This window comes from Agelaius phoeniceus, chromosome W, assembly GCF_051311805.1.
Source record: "Agelaius phoeniceus isolate bAgePho1 chromosome W, bAgePho1.hap1, whole genome shotgun sequence".
NCBI lineage: Eukaryota > Metazoa > Chordata > Aves > Passeriformes > Icteridae > Agelaius > Agelaius phoeniceus.
Window position 1 is genome coordinate 14,392,432 of NC_135301.1, and position 20,754 is coordinate 14,413,185.

The window sequence follows — 20,754 nt, forward strand, 5'->3', positions numbered from 1 at the left end:
CCTTCCACCAGATGTGGCTCTGATGTTGATCACTGTTACCAAAAATGTGTCCAACAGACCTGCAGTGGTCCTTAACTGGGAAAGTTGAAGACTGTTTTAATAACACCTCTAATTCACTCTTCATGTCTATCTTATGCAACAAATGAAGCATGCATCCCATAGAAAAATTACTCATGGAACATAAAAACATATCCTATATGCAAGGAGAAAACTATGGTTGCACACCCATAGGGTTGCTTCTCCCCAAGGGAGTGAAAGGTACATGACAAAGACCTCAGGTAGGTGAGCTGTCCTCCACTGTGATGTGGTGATAGCATTCCCCGAGGAAAGGTGATGGAAAGGAAGCAGGGACAAGAACTATTTATAGCACAGCTGGACATCAGCATAATTTTGCATGAGAAACAAAAGGTGCTTCACTAGCCCAAGACTTGGACCCCTCCTAGTCCCAAATGCACCACAGAGACAAGGGGACCTTGAAAACTCCCTGCATCAAATCACATGGCATGGAGAGAGGAGGGCTGCTGAGGTCCCCAGACAAAGTCTAGGGGATGGGACCATGACTTTTCTGCTTAAATAATTATTTCAGAGACTGTTGCTTCACTCCATCTTCCTCTACCTGAGCTTTTTAGCTTTTTGCAATTAAAATTGTTTTTCTAAGTTTTGACAGCACTGTGAAAGACTTGGACAGGACTGCATACCTTGTGCTCTTTCCATTTTATTTCATTTGTGACTGATTAGAGTTGAAACAACCCCATGTCTACTCCCCCAAATGATGCTGTATCAATTGGGTTTTAAGGCTTTTGTCTCTCCCCCTGGGATATTATCCCAGTGCTACTAGGTTTCGGCTGCATCTCACCCCTCCATCTTCTAACCCCAGCCCAAGGCAGTTTCTTTTGCTATCTCTCCTTGTCATCTATGCAAGAGGCAGGGATGCCCTGGGGGGCTGAATGCTTCCTGCTGATGGTTTATCTAAAGAGACCAGAAAGAAAAAGAAATAGAAATAGAAGTAGAAATAGAAATAGAAATAGAAATAGAAATAGAAATGCACATCCAGTGTGATCCCTCCAACTGTCTGGTTTTTTGAATGGGAAGGAAGAACCAACATGCAGTTCCATGTCTCTGGTCCAGCTCAGTTTTGGGCAATGGGTTCAGGCAGAAGGTATCCTTTCTCTCAGCATAATGCACTCTTCATACGGCAGAGGAAGATCCCCTTGGTGAACTGGGATGGGAGCAGAATCCTCTAACCCTCCACTGCAATTTCTTGGAGAGTTCAGCCCAGCACTGTGAAAAAGCCCACCTGGTTTGCTCTTGCAACACAGACTTCAGCTTGGTTTTAACCATGTTTTGGTGATCACAGGGCTGCAACCCAGCTGAAACAAGACCTTTTTTTTTTTTTCCCTGAATCACAAGACTAAATTGGCTTTTAAATTGCATACAGAAAAAAGGAGGGAACCCCAAAGAGGAGAGAAATGGAATTTGCTGCTGGAGAACTGCCCTGCCCACAACAGAATGTTTCTAGAATGCCTGAGCAAACTCTTTTCAGCAGTTTGTTTTGTTTGCTTAGTAAAATTCAGGAAAACCAAACCACGCACAGAGTTAGCTACATCATGGCTGTTCATGAGTTGAGAAGCAATGGGAAGATATGAGGACACACTCCAACTACTATTACAGGTGTCTATAAGACTTCTCTGAAAATCCTCCCTGTGAGGCATCACAGTTCAAAGACAGATTTCAGCTGATTCTAGGAGAAAATACTGGACACTTTTTCTCCTGTTCAATCACATTAACCTTGTAAACTCTTGGTTTTAGAAACAGTTGTCTCAGCCACAGCAGAACACATTGGCAGAAATAAAGCTGCATGTACAACTAACTCCCTTATTTCCCGCTTATTTTCACATTTAACCATAGTCATGACTCCTATCAAGGACTCTATATGCCCTTGTATAATTAAATATGCAATTTACACAATTAAATATCCAATTGACCCAATTAAATTAACTCAAGGGATTAAAATCGCCAGTGCCATAGGAACTTGGCTGCCTATTTAGCAGACAGGCATCTGAGACTCTCTGCAACCCCCTCTCAACCAAACCATGTCCACTTTGTAGGCAACCCTGAATGTCAGCAAATTTTGCTTTTCAATAGAAAGAGGGGAAGCAAATCCCAAGGACTCAAAGCTTTTACAGATAATATCTTGCCATCTGCCTCTTCTAATATAACTGGGAGAATCTGGCTATGCTGGAATAAGTATAAAGAGAAGATCCTTAAGATACTCCTGGGGCAATATAGGACATAACCCAGACAAACCAGGGGGATGGACAGACTGTATTTTCAAAACATTAGTGCTCAAATAAGGGTTTATGCATTAACCCAATGCTGGCAGCTGCTAAAGAGCAGTATTGTCCAAAGACACTCCATGAGACAATGGGAGAAGATGTGTGTCATGGTTTGACACTGGCACAATGCCAGTGCCCCCATGAGAATACCCTCTCCCTGGTTTCTGCTGTGAGATGTGACCAGGAATAAGCAAAGCAGGCTCCCACTTAGGAAGAAAAAAAAATTATTAACTAAACTACAAGGGAAAGGAAAAAAAAAAAACCAAAAACCACACAAGGAAAATGAAAACTTCACAAATACATCTCCTCCTCCTCCCCACCAAATTCCCAATACAATACATGCCCCAAATCATCGACTCTCGGTCCGGCACCACCCTTCAGAATACTCAATCCTCAGTTCATCAAGAGGAGAAAGAGTCCTTCTTGTGCCAATGGTGACCTCTTCCTTTCATGTCCAGAGCTCTCACCACTGAACACGGACCAGAGCTGCTTCTAGGGTCGACTTTTAAGGATGCTTCGTCCCACTCCAAAAAGGCACAGTCTCTCCTTTGGGACATCTTCCCCCCCATATTTTTCACCCCTTGGGGCCTAGGGGTACCAACACTGAACCCTCTTGGTTCTGAGGCATTGCCTCCCCCTAGATGCAGTCTCTGTATCACAAGGAACATGGTTCTGTCCATGGCTATACAAAAAGAGTCCAGCAAAAGCCACTCCATCATCTCTTCCCACTAAGATTCTTCTCTATTCTTCCAACATCTCTCACTTGCCCAGACCTCTCTCACACTTGCCCATTTCCTTCTTCATCTTCCACTCTATCTCTCTTCTAGGAAAGGTTAATGTTCTGTAAAATTTTCATTGTCTGAAAAGGTGTTAAGAGCTCCTACAAGCGGCTGGCTGCACACCCCCCCCCTCCTTCTTCTCCTTCTCAGCCGCGCTGCTGGCACAGGCACATGTTTATCAAGTTTCAAGGTAACAGTCCCAGGCACCGGCTCTCTCTCTCTGTCTGTCTCCCGGGGGGGGGGGGGGGGGGGGGGACTGCCCGATGGCTCCCGGTGTCTCTCTCTCTCTCTCTCTTCCACCCTTCCACCCCCGGGGTCAGGCCTACCTCTCCCGGCCACATGGCTTTTCCCCTCCCCCCGCCCAGCCAGCAGCTGGGCCGGGGGAGAGACCCGAACTCTTTCCCGCCAGAAACCCAAGAGAGCCTCCCAGGGGGAAAGCCCTGCTTTTAACCCCATGTTCTCAGAGGCGGATCCAATGCCCCAATGGTCACATTAGGTGCCAATATTAAAATCTGAGCACCAATTGGCCTGACCACAACATCCCAGAAAACATATCTCCTGTCAAACCACCACAATGTGCAACAAAGAAGAGTAGATTAAAAAAAACCAAAACCAAAACATTTAAGATGTTTCATCTACCTCCGTTCGTTTCTCCTCCTTCTGAACAGTTTTTTGGTGTGCGCAATTTCAGCTTCATGAGGCAACGAATGGTAACCCTGTAAAACAGAGGGAAAAGCAGTGATCAGTTTCAAGAGACAGGAGGCATCAATATGAAAGGGGTCAGAGTGAGACAGAGCTGTATAATCAACATGTGACTGTGATAAAAGAAACAGTTGCCATCCAAACCTCCTTACAACTTCTCAGACCCTATTGAAGCAGGACTGGAAATCCACAGACTTGTACCCTCTCAGGGCTGTTGCAATGAGCAGATGAAGTTATCTGCAGTTTCTGTATGGGAGAAACCACATGGAGCAAATAGCTGGGCCATGGATGGATGGATCCCAATACACACCATTGACAGGGAATTCACCCATTTCACACATGACACTGCTGACACTGGTGCACCTAAACCACCCACTTTCACTGGGCTGTTTCATTTGTATATTTATCTAAAACCCAGCTGTACAAATTTCTGTAAAGGGATGATGCTCAGCAGCCTTTTGAGGATATCAGAGTAAGCCAACAGGAGCTACAACTGGCAGGTCTGTTGGGGCTATGCTCCCACACCATTAGCAAGTCAACAACCACATCACAAGCATCTCAATGAGCCTTCCCACTGTGAGCTAGTCAACACATCCCACCCCTGAGGAACAAAAGGGCAGCATCCACCTTACTGGAAACAACTGAGATTATAAGGATGTTAAATGATTTGCCCAAGCCAAGACCGTCTAAGAGCTGTGTGTAACTCAAGCTGCTGTCTTGCTCTCTTCTCCACTGAAGGTGCTCTGACTTGGTATGTTTATCTGATTAGAGGGATGTAGATGTGACAGTTTAGTCAAAGAGAGAGAAACAGATAACTTTCCCAGGCATCATTCTGGGAAAAGCTGTGAGAAGCTAAGAGAAAGAATTAAAACAATCTTGCAGCTGGTGTTTTGAACAGTTGTTTTCTCATAAGATGTTTACCAAAGGGTGTCTTCTTAATTAGCCAATGGTGTGAGGGGTGTTGATTAAATAACCAATCAGGTCCATCTGTATCGGAACAGTGTATAAAAGACTGGGTTTCTAATAGACTCAGATTAGCCTTCTGAAGAGACCTAGAGTCTATGTGTCACCTTCACTCCCATTCCTGACTCAAGGGTGACAGGGGATGCTCTATTTATTACCTTACTATGAACATGGTGAGGCTTTGTTAATGTGATCAAGGAGCTCCGAGGTTCCTAGATAAAAGGCACTATGTAAGTGCAAAGTATTTTTTATTTTTCATTGACCACAGAGCTGTTATAACCATAAATAATTTCATTTATGCAGTATTGTACTTCCCCGGATGGCAATAAAAGCCCTGTAAAAGTCACTTCTTTTATTTCCATTTCAATCTATCTTAGCCTCTGAGCTCCAGACACTGCTGGTGAACCACCATGCACAAGGGGCCATGAAGGAGCAGTATAGGAAAGGCAAGGGCTGGGTGGAGATATGTCTCATTGAGCAGCAGCTTTGTCAGATTGGCATGACAAAATAATTCACTGACTTCAAAAAAAAGTCCCTCTTTCTTTGCATGAAAAGTCTTTAAAGATGATAGTTAATTTTAGCAACAGTTACTGAGGTAATAATATTTTGAGTTTCTCTGGTGGAAGATGCAATGGAGAAGAAAAGTTGCTGGGGTGGTAATGAATTTAGCCTTGCAGACTAGAGAAGGCATCCCCAAGTCTAAGACCAACAAGATTGATTATGACCATCCTTTATGACCATCTGCAAAGAACCTGGAGAAACTGCTGCAACAGCAACCCTACAGCTCCCACAGCCACTGGAGCCTTCCACTTTGGAGACCTTCACTCTTCAAGACTTCAAACAATGAAGAACTCACTGAGCCCTTTTGTAAGTCCTGATGCTGGCTTGCATGTCCCCATTTGAACCTTGATTTGGCTGCAGTGTGTTTCCTGAAAAGGTAGTTTCCCTTTTAATTTTCTTCTTCACTTTTTCAGAGAAAATCAGATGCACCATGGTCATACAGTTTAGCACAGGCATTAGAAAGCATGTTCAAGAGTAGTACCCAGTCTCAGTGACAAATTTATCCTTCTGTCTCACTAAAGGACCCTTAACACAGAGGTGCCACACCAGCCACAGCATCCTACATGATCCCTCATAGCAATGGTGCAGGGGTCATCATTACATGAAGTTGTCTGATCTTTCCTGCAGATCTGCTCGTCCAACAAGGATCTGCTCAGAGATGGCATGTTTTTCTGTGGTCCTCTGCTCACATCCCTGTAACCAGCACCAGAAAGGGCTCTCCTCATGCTCCTTAGATCTCAACTCACCACTGAAAGATAGCCCATCTTTGACTAGTAAGAGGCAGATTAGGAGTAGGGAAATCTGGCAACTTACCCTCACAGGGCTGTGATTGGGTTATTCCCTAGCTAACCAGGTCTGACTTAGGCTTCTCTTGCAGCCAAACACCTCATGGATAATTCTGTGTGGTATCTTTGATGCTTAATAGCTTAGAATAATACTGCACCTTCTTCATTGATGAGGGCTGTGGCTCGATTTTTCATCATCACTTATTTTTCCCAATCACTTATTTTCCCTGAATAAATAGGAGGAGCTTAATTTATCCAAGATACAGACCACTCTGTGCTCTGTAATGAGTCTAAAAGAAGATCTACACAAGAGGGATGGTTGTTGCTCTGTGATGCCTTGAGAAGCTACCTAGAACAGAGGCTAGACAGAGTTAAAGGAATAAAGTAGGCATTTTTTAAAAAGGCTTTCAAAGAATAGACCTTGGGCAGTAAAAGAGCCTGGTCGAGGCTATACCCAAGATGGATGACAGGTCACATGTTTTCACACTTTTATAAGTTTTGGTCCATTTACATACTGGAGTTAATTGTCCAGTTACAGCTTCAGGTTATGAAGTCCCATCCTCCCAGATTACTCTCCTCAATTCACTGTTGTTTATACTTTTTGGACCTGAAGCTGCAATGGTGTCCTCGGTTCTCAGGCTGGAAAAGGATTGTTTCGTCTAACTAAACTGTGAAGAGAACTTGCTAACACTTTATATGAAGTTCAGAGTTATATAATAATGCAGTACAGAATCTGGAAAATATGAAAGCTAACCCTTAAGGCATCACCTGCTTGGGCCAGAAGACACCATCAAGCCCAGGTGTTCATGGTTTTCATAGGCAGGTTTGCAATTTCTCAATGGGAAACAAAATCACATTTGGTCTCTTTCCCACATAGGTTTTATTTTGATATTTATTCACAGGTGGCTGGAGGAGAACATAACAAATCAACATTTCAGTGCTACCAGTTCTGGAAGCGAGGGGTGTGGGAAAAGCAAAGAACAACAAGACCATGGTCTCATGAAGGATTGCTAATAGGGGTAATTTTCAATTTTGGAGCTAAACATTCTGCAGTTTACATGGTGGGAAAATTTGGAGCAGAACCTGAGAAGCCCATGGGACTTGTAATGCATATACATTCAAGTTTAAATCATCAATGTGCACTTTAACAAAAAAAGGGCCAATAGCTCTGGAAATGAAGGGGCCTTTGGGACTGGTCTGCTCTCTGGGCCAGACCCCTAGAGATCAGCTGTGTTGTGATGTGCATATTCAGCTCTTGGAGAAGGCAAGGTGATATGACTGTGAAGCTTAGGTGATTATCATATGGGCAGCTAGCATACACCAAGGGAAATCTGCCATCTGCTGGAATTGCTGCAAAAAGACAGTAAAGGGAAGCAGGTTTGAAGCCCATGTGCACACTTTTTGAGCTTTACCTTCCTAATGAAGGCTTCTATCCAGCCCTCAACCCTGTCCACTTGACTGACAGAATGCAGAAAGTTGGCAACTGCCTCTTTGTTGCCCCAGACCTATTTACATCAAAGTTTAATGAAAGAAGAAATAAAAAGCTTTCAAGATCTCATTGGCAATCTGTAGCAATCAAGAGCCTTCCACTTCTTCCCTCACCAATACCTTCCTCTCCCCAGCAACATCCCTCTCTTGAGCCTTCCCACCAAAGCTGTGGGGTACTGGCCTGGGATGGACACAAGGAAGAGGGGCAGGACCAGAGGAGGGAAATGTTTTGGTTTTAAAGATACCCTGCTACAAGCAGGAGCTTTATTATTTTTCTCATGCCTCCTCTGCACCAGCATCAGCTGAAGAAGTAAAAGGAAGGCACCAGCTTTGCCTCTTTTACTGGTGATGGTAATAGATAGAATGATAGTATCGTAGAATGTTTGGATTGGAAGGAACCTGAAAGGTGATCTGTTGTCACAAGCTGGCTTGTACTGGGCATTAGTCTGGTTATAAATAAAAATCCCAGCATGGTTCCATAAACCGACCCCATGGCTGACTGACAGGGGCTTCACCCAATAACATCCTTCCTTAAGATGCAAGCTTATCACTGGTCCAGGACCTGGGGGGCGTAAAGATCAGACCACTGAGCTGTCTAGACCCTGGAGTTTTGAACTGCCTATAAAAGAAAGCTCCGAACAATAAAACACGCTTGTGGAAGGGGCTAACATCGGGCCTGTTAGCTAAAGGAGCGAGAAGAAGCTGAGAAGTAAGAAGAAGCTGATAAGGAGCTCTCTCCAAGGCTGTAACCAAGGAGACCAAGAGAAGAAAGATAAGAGAACCTTGCAGCTGGACGAAGTATTTTTAGAAAGTTAGTTGAAGTCACTATAACTTTTCACCAATAGTATTATGTTGACTTATTATGGCCAATAGTTAGGGTAGAAGATGCATAAACAATTGGAAAGTGTATAAGTCAGCCATGTTCAATAATAAAGAGTTGCCAACTGAGACTGCTTGTGGTCTCTGCTTTGTGTCGTGACCGCCTCGAGAGCGACATCTGGTGATTGCTGACGTGATAAGAACATAGTCGGTGGGGGCCCATATGGGGTCCTAGCAATTAGCAACCGTGACCCACTGGGACATAATGGGGGAGGCAGCATTAGTGCAGCTGAGAGTGGCAGGTGGAAGCCACAGGGAGGTCCGGACCTGATTTCCTCCTATCAAGACACCTGGAAGTAGGTGAGCCACCAACTAGTAATAATGGGACATAATTTATCTAAAGAGGAAGAAAATGTTCTGGCTACATGGAAAGTTTTGTTAAGAAATAAGGGAATTAATACGTCAGACTCTGCCCTTCACAATATCTTGCTGTGGGCTAAATCAGAGAATTTTGGCACTGATCCCAACACAGAATTTGATGTTAAGGCATGGAAAAAAGTCGGGGACAGACTGTGGGAAGTCATCCGAGCGGGAGATAAAACGGTTGTCAATCTAGCAGTTACTTGGGAATCGCTCTTTGAGGCATTAAAGGAATGGAAAACAGAGCGAGAACAAGCAGAGAGGGATGCGGACGAAGAGTTGGGGCTGATAACAGAACCTGACAGGGGGGATGAGGCAGAGGGGGCCTCTGATGGGGAAGAAAGTCTGGGTGCCATGCAAGTTACCTGACAAGCTGCCAAAGCTTCTGGGAAAGCTGCCAAGGTTTCTGGGAAAGCTGCCAAAACTTCTGGGCAAACTGCCATAGCATCGTCTTATAAGACCCCTAAACCTCTCTATCTCACACCTGGCCAGCAGCTCGCAATGGTGCCTGTATATACTACCCCGCTAGGCCAGTTAGCTGAAATGTCTTTAGCAGAGAGAGAAACCCAGCCATCTGCCCCCCCGCGTCCCTCCGCTCTAGTCCAGCCGTCCGCCCCCCCGCTCCCCTCTGAGCGGCTTGAACAACCTGCAAGGCCGTATCCTCCGTTACCTGACAGTGACAGCAACAGCGAAGCAAGTGATGAGTCGCCTGCAGTAACACCTGAGTTGGGGCAAGGAGCTCTGGTCTCTTTACCTCCTAAGAGCTCTAGCCTTACTGCCCCATGGACTTTGCCTCCATGTCAAATAACTGTGCTTCCTCGACACCCTCAGGAGTTTTGGGAATTTGTTAGGAGGAAAGCAGTTGAAGAAAAGAATTGGGACATCATAGAAAGGTTAGGTGCTCCAAGAGTACCTCAGGAGAACAGTGCTAATGCAAATGTTGCCTGTGATAACCCTATGGCTTTTCCAGTTTTTGAAGCAGCTCCTGGAACAGGGCAGGATGACAGTCATCACGTCTTTGCCTGGAGGGTTGTGCAAGACCTCCAATCGAAAGTGGCTCAGTATGGTATTAATTCCTCACAGGTAATGCAATTAATATGTGTAATTAATGCAGATTTGCTTGCACCTTATGACATCATGCATCTCGCTACAATTCTATTCCAGCCAGTACAATACAGTGTATTTCAAGAAACTTGGAGGCGAGTGGCTGAGCGCACCGCTTTAACAAATATGCAGTTGCCTCAACACGACCCTCGTCATGCTGTGGGTGTTGATGCCCTACTGGGCACTGGGCCTTTTGCCAATCCAGATTTACAGGCAAGGTGGGATCCTTCGATTTTGGTGCAAGCTCAGCAAATTGGCATGAGTGCCTTAATTAAAACAATGGAAATGGCAGCTCCAAAACAGAAATATGTCACTATACAGCAAGGGATGAGAGAACCATTTTTGCAATTCGCGGAAAAACTTGCTGCAGCTATTGAGAAACAGGTAGATGATGAAACTTTGCGAGACAAATTGTGTATACAATTGGCTGAAGAAAATGCAAACCCAGACTGCAGAAAGATTATTGACACTTTACCTGGGGAACCCACCTTGTCTGAAACGGTTACTGCTTGCTCGAAAGTTGGTTCAGTCGAGCATAAAATGGCAGCTCTTGCTGCAGTGCTAAGACCTTCAGCGAAATGTTATAATTGTAGACAACAAGGGCACGTAAGGTCACAGTGTACTGTCCAGAAAACAATATCTAAATCAAGTGCAAGCAGTGATGTTGTATGCAATCGTTGTGCTAAACCTGGGCACTATGCTAAACAATGCAGGAGTAAATATCATGCAAATGGTCAGCTGTTGCTGGGAAACCCAAAGAGGAGGGCAAAGGGGCACATGGGGAAACAAATACCCCAACAACCACTACAACAGCAAATGCGGGCCTTCCCAGCACTGCAAAGCTACCCATTTGTGAACAATACTCAGGGGCAACAAGCGGGTCCGCAGAGATTGGTATACCCACCGCTGACACAGTAACCATTCTAACAAAAGAAATATGTAAAGTGCCCCTCGATGCCTGTGGTCTGATAGGATGGGGATTGAGTGCGTTTTTGATAGGAAGATCAAGTACTATACTTAGAGGTATTCATGTGTATCTAGGGCTTATTGATGCTGATTATTTAGGAAAGATTCATGCCATGGTATCCATCAATGACCCTCCTCTCACTATTCAGAAAGGAACTTGCATTGTTCAAATTGTGCCTTTTGTGAGTTCTGTTCCAAATACAGTGGCCCGAAGTCGCGGCACAGGAAGTTTTGGATCGACAGGAGTACCTCAAGTGTTCTGGACTGAGAAAGTAACGGAGAGCCGTCCAGAAAAGATGTGCACTCTCACCGCCAGTGGATGTCATCCAGGAACCATATCAGTAATGGGATTGAGTGACACTGGAGCAGATGTCACAATACTCTCACGACTTTGCTGGCCTCAATTGTGGCCTCTCACTCGTGCAAGTTTTGGACTCCTGGGGTTGGGTGGTGCTACAACAGGTGGCCTGTCAGCCATTGTAATTAATGTGAAACATCCTGATGGCCAACAAGCTAACATCAGACCCTATGTTGCCAATGCTCCTCAAAGTTTGTGGGGACAAAATTGTTTATCTCAATGGGGTGTCAAAATTACAACAGATTTTTAATAGGGGCTACTGTGATGCAGGGCAATGAACGTCCAGTTGTGGCCCTGACATGGTTGACAGATAAGCCTGTCTGGGTTGGCCAGTGGCCCCTTACTACTGAAAAGCTTACTGCCCTGCAAGAATTAGTCACAGAACAACTGCAAGCGGAACATATTGAGGAATCATTCAGTCCCTGGAATACCCCTGTTTTTGTAATAAAAAAGAAATCGGGAAAATGGTGACTTTTACATGATTTACGGCAGATAAATGTGGTAATGGCAACAATGGGAGCTTTACAACCAGGCCTTCCTACACCTACGATGATTCCACAGGAATGGCAAATAGTTGTCATTGATCTGAAAGATTGTTTCTTCACTATTCCATTGGCTGAGCAGGACAAAGAAAAATTCGCTTTTACTGTGCCTTCTATAAATCATGCTGAACCAAATAAAAGATATCAATGGAAGGTACTTACCCCAAGGCATGAAAAATTCGCCAACTATTTGTCAATGTTTTGTGGCACAGGCCTTGTCAAAAGTGCGGGAGCAATTTAAAAACTGCTACTGTTATCATTACATGGATGATATCTTGTTGGCAACTGACAACAAACAACAGTTATCAGCTCTTAAACAATGTGCTGTGACAAATTTGAAGGCTTTTGGTCTGATCATTGCTCCAGAGAAAGTGCAGGAACACATGCCTTGGAAATATCTAGGTATGTTGGTGACCAACACTCAAGTTATGCCTCAACTTGTAAAGTTAGACATTGATGTTAAAACTGCTACTGATGTACAGAAATTGGTTGGTTTAATAGGTTGGATTCAATCATATTTAGGTATAACTAATCATCAGATGCAGCCATTGTTTGATTTGCTCTCAGGCATCACTTCCTCTACTGACAGGAGGCAATTGACCCCGGCAGCAAAAAAGATCCTAGAAGAAATTGAATTAGCCCTAGCACACAAATTTGTTAACAGGATAGATACCTCTGTTGGTGTTCAATTGTTTATTTTGAAAGACCATGAAATACCATGTGGGATACTGTGTCAATGGAATGAAAATTGGGAAGATCAACTGCATATTTTGGAATGGATATTTTTATCTTTCAGATCTCAGAAAACAGCTCCGGGACTTTATGAGCTTTTTGCAGACATTATCATCAAGGGCCGCAGGCGTTGTCATGAGATTTTGGGACACGACCCTGTGACCATTGTGATACCTGTACAACAGTGGTATTTTGAATGGTGCTTTCAAAATAATCATGAATTGCAATCTCCCTTATCCTGTTTTACAGGCCAAATCACATACCATTTGCCTTCTCATCCTGTTCTAACACTGACTAAAGAGATTCCTTTTGAAGGGAAACAAATTTGTTCTCCTGTTCCAGTGGAAGGTATAACGGTTTTTACAGATGGATCCGGGAAAACCAGAAAAGCAGCTGTGGCTTGGAGAAAGGATGATCACTGGGAATATGAGACAATGATTCAGCAGGGATCTCCTCAACTGGTTGAACTTTCTGCTGTTCTTTTGGCTTTTACTTTATTTCCTGGTTCTGTAAATATAGTTACTGACTCCATTTATGTTGCCAATTTGGTTAAGCATTTAGATCAAGCAGTGTTGTATAATATTCAAGAGAAGCCATTGTTTATCATGTTAGTGAAGTTATGGACAGTTATTGGTGCTCAAAAACATCCTTACTTCATCATGCACATTTGTAGCCATACATCATTACCAGGATTTTTTGTTGAAGGCAATGCCTATGTAGATTCTTTAGTAGCTGCTGCTGCAATCAAAACTGTACCCAATGTATTGCAGCAGGTAATTATATCTCATCAATTCTTTCATCAGAGTGCTCAAGCTTTACATCAGCAATTCAAATTGTCTCCTGGTGAAGCAAAATCAATCCTTTCTTCTTGTCCTGACTGTCACATGACTCATGTCACTCAGTATTATGGTACCAACCCTAGGGGTCTATTTGCGTTAGAAGAATGGCAAACTGATGTTACTAAAATGCCAGAATTTGGTCACTTTATGTATGTTCATGTTACAGTTGATACCTTTTCTCATGCAATGGTTGCTTCAGCATTCACAGGAGAAAAAACTCGTGATGCTATTTGTCATTTTTATCATGCTTTTTCTATCCTAGGTGTTCCGTGTCACATAAAAACAGATAACGGCCCAGCATATGCTTCGCAGAAAATGCAAGCATTATTTCGTGCTTGGGGCATTGAGCATTCTACAGGCATTCCACATGTCCCCACGGGCCAAGCAATTATTGAAAAAGCTCATGGACTTCTTAAACATCAGGTTCAAAAACAAAAAGGGGGAATGCAACAGGAGCCACCTCAAGTGAGATTAGATAAAGCTGTTTATGTGTTAAACTTTTTGCGTCCCCTACCTGACTCACAGTTATCTCCAATCTTTTACCATTTTTCCTCTTTGAATTCTATGCAACCAGATTTCCGTAGAAATGTCAAGGTATGGGTTAAGGATTTGATTACTGGTATATGGTCTGGCCCAGTGGAACTAATAACCTGGGGGAGGGGTTATGCTTGTGTTTTGACAGATAATGGTCCTCGATGGGTTCCTGCTCACTGTGTTAAACCTTACCTAGAGCGTGCGGGAAAGGACAGGATGGATGGTTCCGCAGCTGAAGCAGAACGTGCCGATGACACTGGCTAAGACCATATATCAGTACTTAAAGATGGATGAAGGACAGGAACGAATGTATTAAGAATGGGAATTTTGTTGATGGTTGTGATTGTTTTGTGTGTCCTCTCTCTGCTTGGATTTTTGCAAAGGGCCCTGCAAAAATCCATAGCAGCTGTATTTACAGTTCAAAAACAAAAAGGGGGAATTGTGGGAGGGGCTAACAGCGGGCCTGTTAGCTAAAGGAGCGAGAAGAAGCTGAGAAGTAAGAAGAAGCTGATAAGGAGCTCTCTCCAAGGCTGTAACCAAGGAGACCAAGAGAAGAAAGATAAGAGAACCTTGCAGCTGGATGAAGTATTTTTAGAAAGTTAGTTGAAGTCACTATAACTTTTCACCAATAGTATTATGTTGACTTATTGTGGCCAATAGTTAGGGTAGAAGATGCATAAACAATTGGAAAGTGTATAAGTCAGCCATGTTCAATAATAAAGAGTTGCCAACTGAGACTGCTTGTGGTCTCTGCTTTGTGTCGTGACCGCCTCGAGAGCGACACACGCTGTTTGCTGATGACCAATGGAGGTTTGTAGTGTGTCTGTCTCTGACACTCGACCACCAGGGTAACAGGTGTGTAACCAGATTGTGAGGCAGAACAATCATTTACCTGTGGGCAGAGTGGACGGAACCAGAGGACAGTGCCTGCAGAGCCTGTCCCCACAGCGAAAAGCTGGAAAAAAACTGAGGTGAGGAGAGCCCACCCTGCAGCGGAAAGCTGCAAAAAACCACAGCCAAAGGGCTGTGTGAAACAAAAAACCGGAGAAGCTGAAAATAGAAGAAAAGCCCCACCGAAGATAGGGGGGCTTTGTGTCCATGCAAGATCACCCAGTACTCCAGGTATAGAGACTTCTTGAGGAATGGGACGTAGATTATGATGAAAAGGCATTATTAACATTAATAACGTGGGCTAAAACCCACGGATTGGATACAACTGAAGAAGCTGCCTTTGACTTTAATACCTGGGCACGAACTGGCCAATTTATAATTCAAGCAGCTTCCAGAGGTGAGAAAAACGACATAAGAGTTATAAAGCCTTGGAAACTTATCTTAGATTTAATAACACTGTTAAATACCGAGGCATATGGCGAGAATTGAACGCCAGAGGAGTTATCGGGGGGATGGGCACCCTTCCAAGCTCGCAGAACATATGGCCAGACGAAACGGCCGCCATGTGCTGCCATGCTGCCCCTGTGGCCGAGCCGCCCTGAATACACCACCCATGCTGGCGCCGTTCCCTGGCGAGCTGTTTTCCGCAACCCCCCCGCATGGCGGGGTCCCGGCACACAGCGAGACAGAGGGGGGTGGCGGGGTCCTGGAGGCAGGCGGAGCCACAGCAGGCGGCAGGGATGGGCCCATGACGGGATGCTATGCGGCGCCAGAGCGTACGGTGCCTGCACCCCGCAGATACTGTGCGGCACCGGAGCGCCCAGTGCCTGTGCCGCGAGGCTGCTGTGGTTTCTCAAACCGCACCACCATTTTAGCTGGGCAGCCCGTGACCATGACACAGCTCCATGCTGCTCCCGAGACCGCCCCCCCACCGCCGGGGCCGGCCACATCTTCCATCACCATAGAAACGTCAAGACTGCCTCCTCCTGAAGCCGGGGGGCCCGGCCCCAAAGATACACCCCCAACTCCGTGGAGCTTGGCCATGCCTTCATCTGGGGATGTACTTACACCCCCAATCCAGTTTACCTCAGGGGGCAGAGCCCCGCCCCCAAGCCAACCTCCGTGGAACACATCCGCGCCTCTAGTGGTCGTGGCCCCATCCCCGACCCTGCCTCCATGGGCGGGTCTGGGAATTACATCACCAGAAGCTCTTACAGACGTCAAACCCAGATGCAGAGCATGGGAAAAGCCCCTGCAGGAGGCCCACCGAGCACACGGCGGAGGTAAAAAGCATGTGGGAATGTTATACCATAAGAACATTAGTAAACAAGCCTGCCTGAAAAAATGGTATTGGCCACGTAGCACAGCTACCTCTTGGCAGCTAGGAGCGGGCCACCCTCTCACCAAGCCCAACGGGAAGCCAGCAGCTCCCTGCATATGGGCAGTGAAGAGGCAAACTAAAAAAATCTAACAGCTCCAGCCAAAGCAATACCAACAAAGGCAGTGCCAAGTTCCTACCTCTCAAACCTCAACAAAGCTTCACGGCCACCCTGCCTTCTACTGCTTCAACTATACAAAGGTTCTCATATTCTAGACTAATAAACTAATAACATGTGCTAAGAGTAAAACTAGCTCATATAATGTAACTAAGTCAACCAAGTCCATCACAGTTATAAAAAAGGTGTCACACAAAGGTTACAAAAATGAACAACTTTTTACTAAATATGTCCTAGAATTCATAGTACAACATTTATTATTATTTTACATTTGCTAAAGCCAAAATTAATAAGTGTCTCATAGCTGATTCTGTTACAGTTACTAAGAAAGCATTATGTTTCTGTATCAAGTATGGACTACTGTGTATTAAAGATATCCTAGAATGTATGTTACTAAGTTTATTCATAATACTTCTATTATTTTTACTCACAATGCAAGCAGAATATCAACTAGATCAGCCTGGAAAATTCAAAGAATTTACACATTCTAACATTCTAGATCCATTAAAACAAACATAAAAACATTAATTCAGTAATGTCATAAGCAAATTTCAGTTGCAAAGTTTTCTAACTGAAAATTTGCCACCTGTCATCATTTTAAAAGCTAAAAGTCACCTATTGAAGTGAATAACAAATTTCTAACTTCTAACAAAAGGAAGAAAAGTATATTGCTTGCACTGTTAGCATAATAACTGAAAGATTAAAATGCCTATATTTCTTTAATTATTCAGAAGTTATTAATGTTAAAATTTTTTGCAGTAGATATTAATAAAAGCTTGTTTTAAAAATATAAATACAGAACACCTCTCCCAACCAAGTTCATGGCCCTGATCAAGGCATGAACCTGGCTGGTAAAGGAGAAATATACTGGTAAACCTAAATGATTCTGTCCAAACTTTACAAAAGCTAAACCCTTTTCCTTTGAGATAAACAAGAAAGCCTCGTCCAGAAGAGGTTCTTTCAAGTCCTCATTGGGAAAAAGAAACCCCTTAGCAATAGCCAATCCTATATAATAGTACCTTATTAATGCTGTTCAAAATCCATGTTTTGTTCCTATTTTTATTTATTAATACAAAAAAAAGGGGAAAAAGGTTCGGGTGAATGTACAGCCCCCCCTTTAAGTCTTAGGTAATATCATGTTCTAATGTCTTCCAATGATATTACAGTACGATAATCCTATGATAAATGCATTTCAATAGACACCAAGACATGCTGGATACCTGCTAGATGTGTCCGGCCTGCACTACATCCTGCTCAGAAGCACAGACAGCATCCTGATGTCCCCTCAACAGACATCACAGAGCCGTGTAACCAAAACAATTGATGACTACCTGTAGGAGCCACAGGGCCTGCAAGGGCTCCCTGGCAGTCAGTTGCCTAGGATAAGAAATGCCTAGTCACGATGACTGGACCAAAGGAGCCCCTCTTCTGCCTTCAGATGCTTGTTGTCTCTCTGTAAGATGATAGGTCATATTCACCTCGACCCTTACCAAAACCCCTATACCCTATATAAACCCCTATTTCTGTGCTGTTCGTCAGAAGAGCTGTCACTGTGACCCCTCACAGGAGCTGCCAATAAAGACACCTCTGTGGAACCTCATACAGCCTTCTCCTCTCCCTGCCTCTACTGCAGCACTTAGCAAGCAAAGAGCTGAATTCACCAAAGAGCTGATCTCACTTAAGAGCTGAGCTGCATGATAAGATTGCCTGCAGCTGGGAGCCTGCCTGAGGGACCTGGACAGGTTGTGCTTAGCAAGACTGCGCTATCCAGACACCTACGGCAGCCGGGGTCGGAGAGACCCCTAGAACCCTCGCTGTAATAATTTTGGCTCCCCGAACTGGGCTGCTGGCATCCTGGCACCCCCAGAGAGCAGCATTCGTCTTGAATAGTTACTGCCAAGGGTCACTACGACCTCCTGAAGATAAGTTCTCCGTTATAGAAGAAGTTATCTGAAAAGGCGTCCAACGACCCTCCACATCGACATCTGGGACGAGATCCTGAGGAGTCGGACACGGCAGACCACTCACCCACCAGCAGTTTTTGACCCACATTCGGCTGAAGAAGTGTAAGTTTTAAAACAGCCTTTATTGCGCGCTCTTACCTTGGGTCCTTGTTTGTTTGTTTGTTTGTTTTTTCTTTTTTGTTTTTCTCTTTCTGCTGCTGGAGGGGAAAAGGGAATGAGATCAAAACCTAGTAAATGAAAACGATCCCAGAACAGGAGAGATTTATATTTACAAAGCCTAAAAATCTTATCCGCTAACAGCTTTTCTTTCTCTAAAGACAATCTCTCAAAAACTAACTTGAAATAATTTATAAAATTGATTATTTCCCAGTTTCTAGATACTAACACACAGACTATCGCTCTAAATTCTTTATGGGACACAGTAGGGACAAGAATATATTCTCTCCAAACTCATGAAGATTTTTCTGTCACTCAGTTTTTTACCTCTTTTTGTTCTATAACCAAAACGGTCGAAAAAATAAAGAGCTCAATTTCTCTGCAGCCCTCCCCTGCTGAGGGCATTCCGACCTTATCTCTCCCACCAGAGACTCTCTTCAAATGCTAATAACACAGATAACATTCCTCTTCTCTCAGTCTCTGAATCCTATCCTCTGCTTTCTCTGGGTTCAAACGCTGTTCTGGGGCCGTGCCACCCTCAGGCCCCCTTCCTGGGACGGGGAACATGGCATTCTTGCTGCCCCCACCCACCCCCTCCACACCTGCGGGGTCTGTAGGTCCTGCCCATCCTTCGGTTTCCCCCTCAGACGCGGCTAGTGCAGACTCCACTCCACCTATAGCGCAATCCACGGAATGCTGCTTGCACCCTCCTCCCGTGCTATCTTCAGGTGTAATTGCGCCGGTTTCTATGGTTTCTATCGGGTCCACCCTCCCTCACTCCAACATCTCCGCGCAGCCTGCCGTGACCCCCCCCCCCCCCACCCCCCCACCCCTGGCACTGCCCCCTCCACCCCTGCCACCATACCTCTCACCCCTGTCACGTGTCTCCCCACCCCCGCTACCATTCCTGCCGCAGCAGGCAGTCTTCTCCCTGCCTGCCTGACACAGCTCCGGCAAACCACGCTGTACGCCCCGTCGTGCCCGCTGTGGCAGCACAGCCCCTTCCAATCCCACTGCCTCCTCTCCCCCGCTTCTCCCTTGCCTGCATCCTCAGGCTTTGCAGCCGCCCATCCACCCTCAGGGTCCCCCGAACGGCACCTCCAAGACCCCCCACGGTGCCACTCCACTTCTCCATGTGCCTCAGTCCTGCGCAGGTTGTGCCACACGTGGTGCTGCCATTCCTGCTCCACTGCTGCCTCCCTCTAGCCAAACTCTACCATGTGCTCCCCCGCACCCTCTTCGGTCCCCTACAAACCTGCAAACTCTTGCTCCAATACGCCCAAAAAAGCATACTGCATTGCCTACTCACTCTCACTCCTCCACTAAGGACAGTAGTGACAGCGAGTCCATTCTGATACCGAGGACATAGATCCATGGGCTCTAATAAAAATGGAAGCGACTCGGGCAGGGGATTGGAAACTGGCTCAGAGAATTTCTGCCTTCCCAGTAATTTATATAAAGGGAAAAAGAGGTGGTGCCACCACTAAAATGATGTGGGAATCTAACACAAATAAAGAACTTGTGCAACTACGAAATATAGACAAAGAACACGGTAGAAGTTCACATAGTTTTAGAAATTTTCTAGAAGCTATCTTCTCGGCACATGTTTTAGTACCTCACGATGTTAAAAATACTGCCCACTGCCTTCTTTTCCTGGCAGAATATATGCTATAGGAAAGGCATTGGAAAAGACAATTAAAAACATCAGACACCTATGCTAAAGATGCAAATAGGCCAGATTTTACAGTTGAACAGCTGGCTGGAGAAGGGGATTTACAGAAACCCTCTCACCAACCTAACACCTTACCTGAGGTGGCACTACAGGACTTAGCTATTGCAGCAAAAACCTCCTTACTTCTTACCCCAGATGGCTCTATTCCTACCCAACATTTCTCTAATAATAAACAAGTAGATGAAAGCTTTATCAAGTTTGTGGACAGAATTAAGGATGCTCTGGAAAAACAGATAAAGAGCACAGAGGCAAGAAAGGAACTGTTGTGTAAACTCGCCATGAGTAATGCTAATGAACAGTCTAAAACAATTCTGAGGGCCCTACCCTTGAATACAGAACCTACCATTGAGCAAATGCTGGAAAGCTGTACACATCATTTGTCCACTGAAAACACAGTGGCCCAAGCAGTTGCTAAGGGTATTGCAGAAGGAGTTTCTGGTGCATATGCAGTAGTGGCTTCCAAAGACCAGGCCCACTGCTTCCACTGTGGAGACTTTGGACATTTTATAAAGGCCTGTCCAGACAGGTCACCTACCCAAAACCCCCATAACACCTACCAAAAACCCCAGAATCAGCAGCGCTACCAG

The 20,754-nt window shown here is 44.9% G+C and overlaps 1 protein-coding gene across 1 annotated transcript in view; it reads right to left on the reverse strand.

Moving 5' to 3' along the window:
• Positions 1-20,754, reverse strand: part of LOC129132424 (CBP80/20-dependent translation initiation factor-like) — a 376,676-nt gene that overhangs the window by 180,991 nt on the left and 174,931 nt on the right. The window contains 1 exon segment of the mRNA XM_077193174.1: positions 3,755-3,831. Within this exon segment, the coding sequence (XP_077049289.1) occupies positions 3,755-3,831 (77 nt within the window).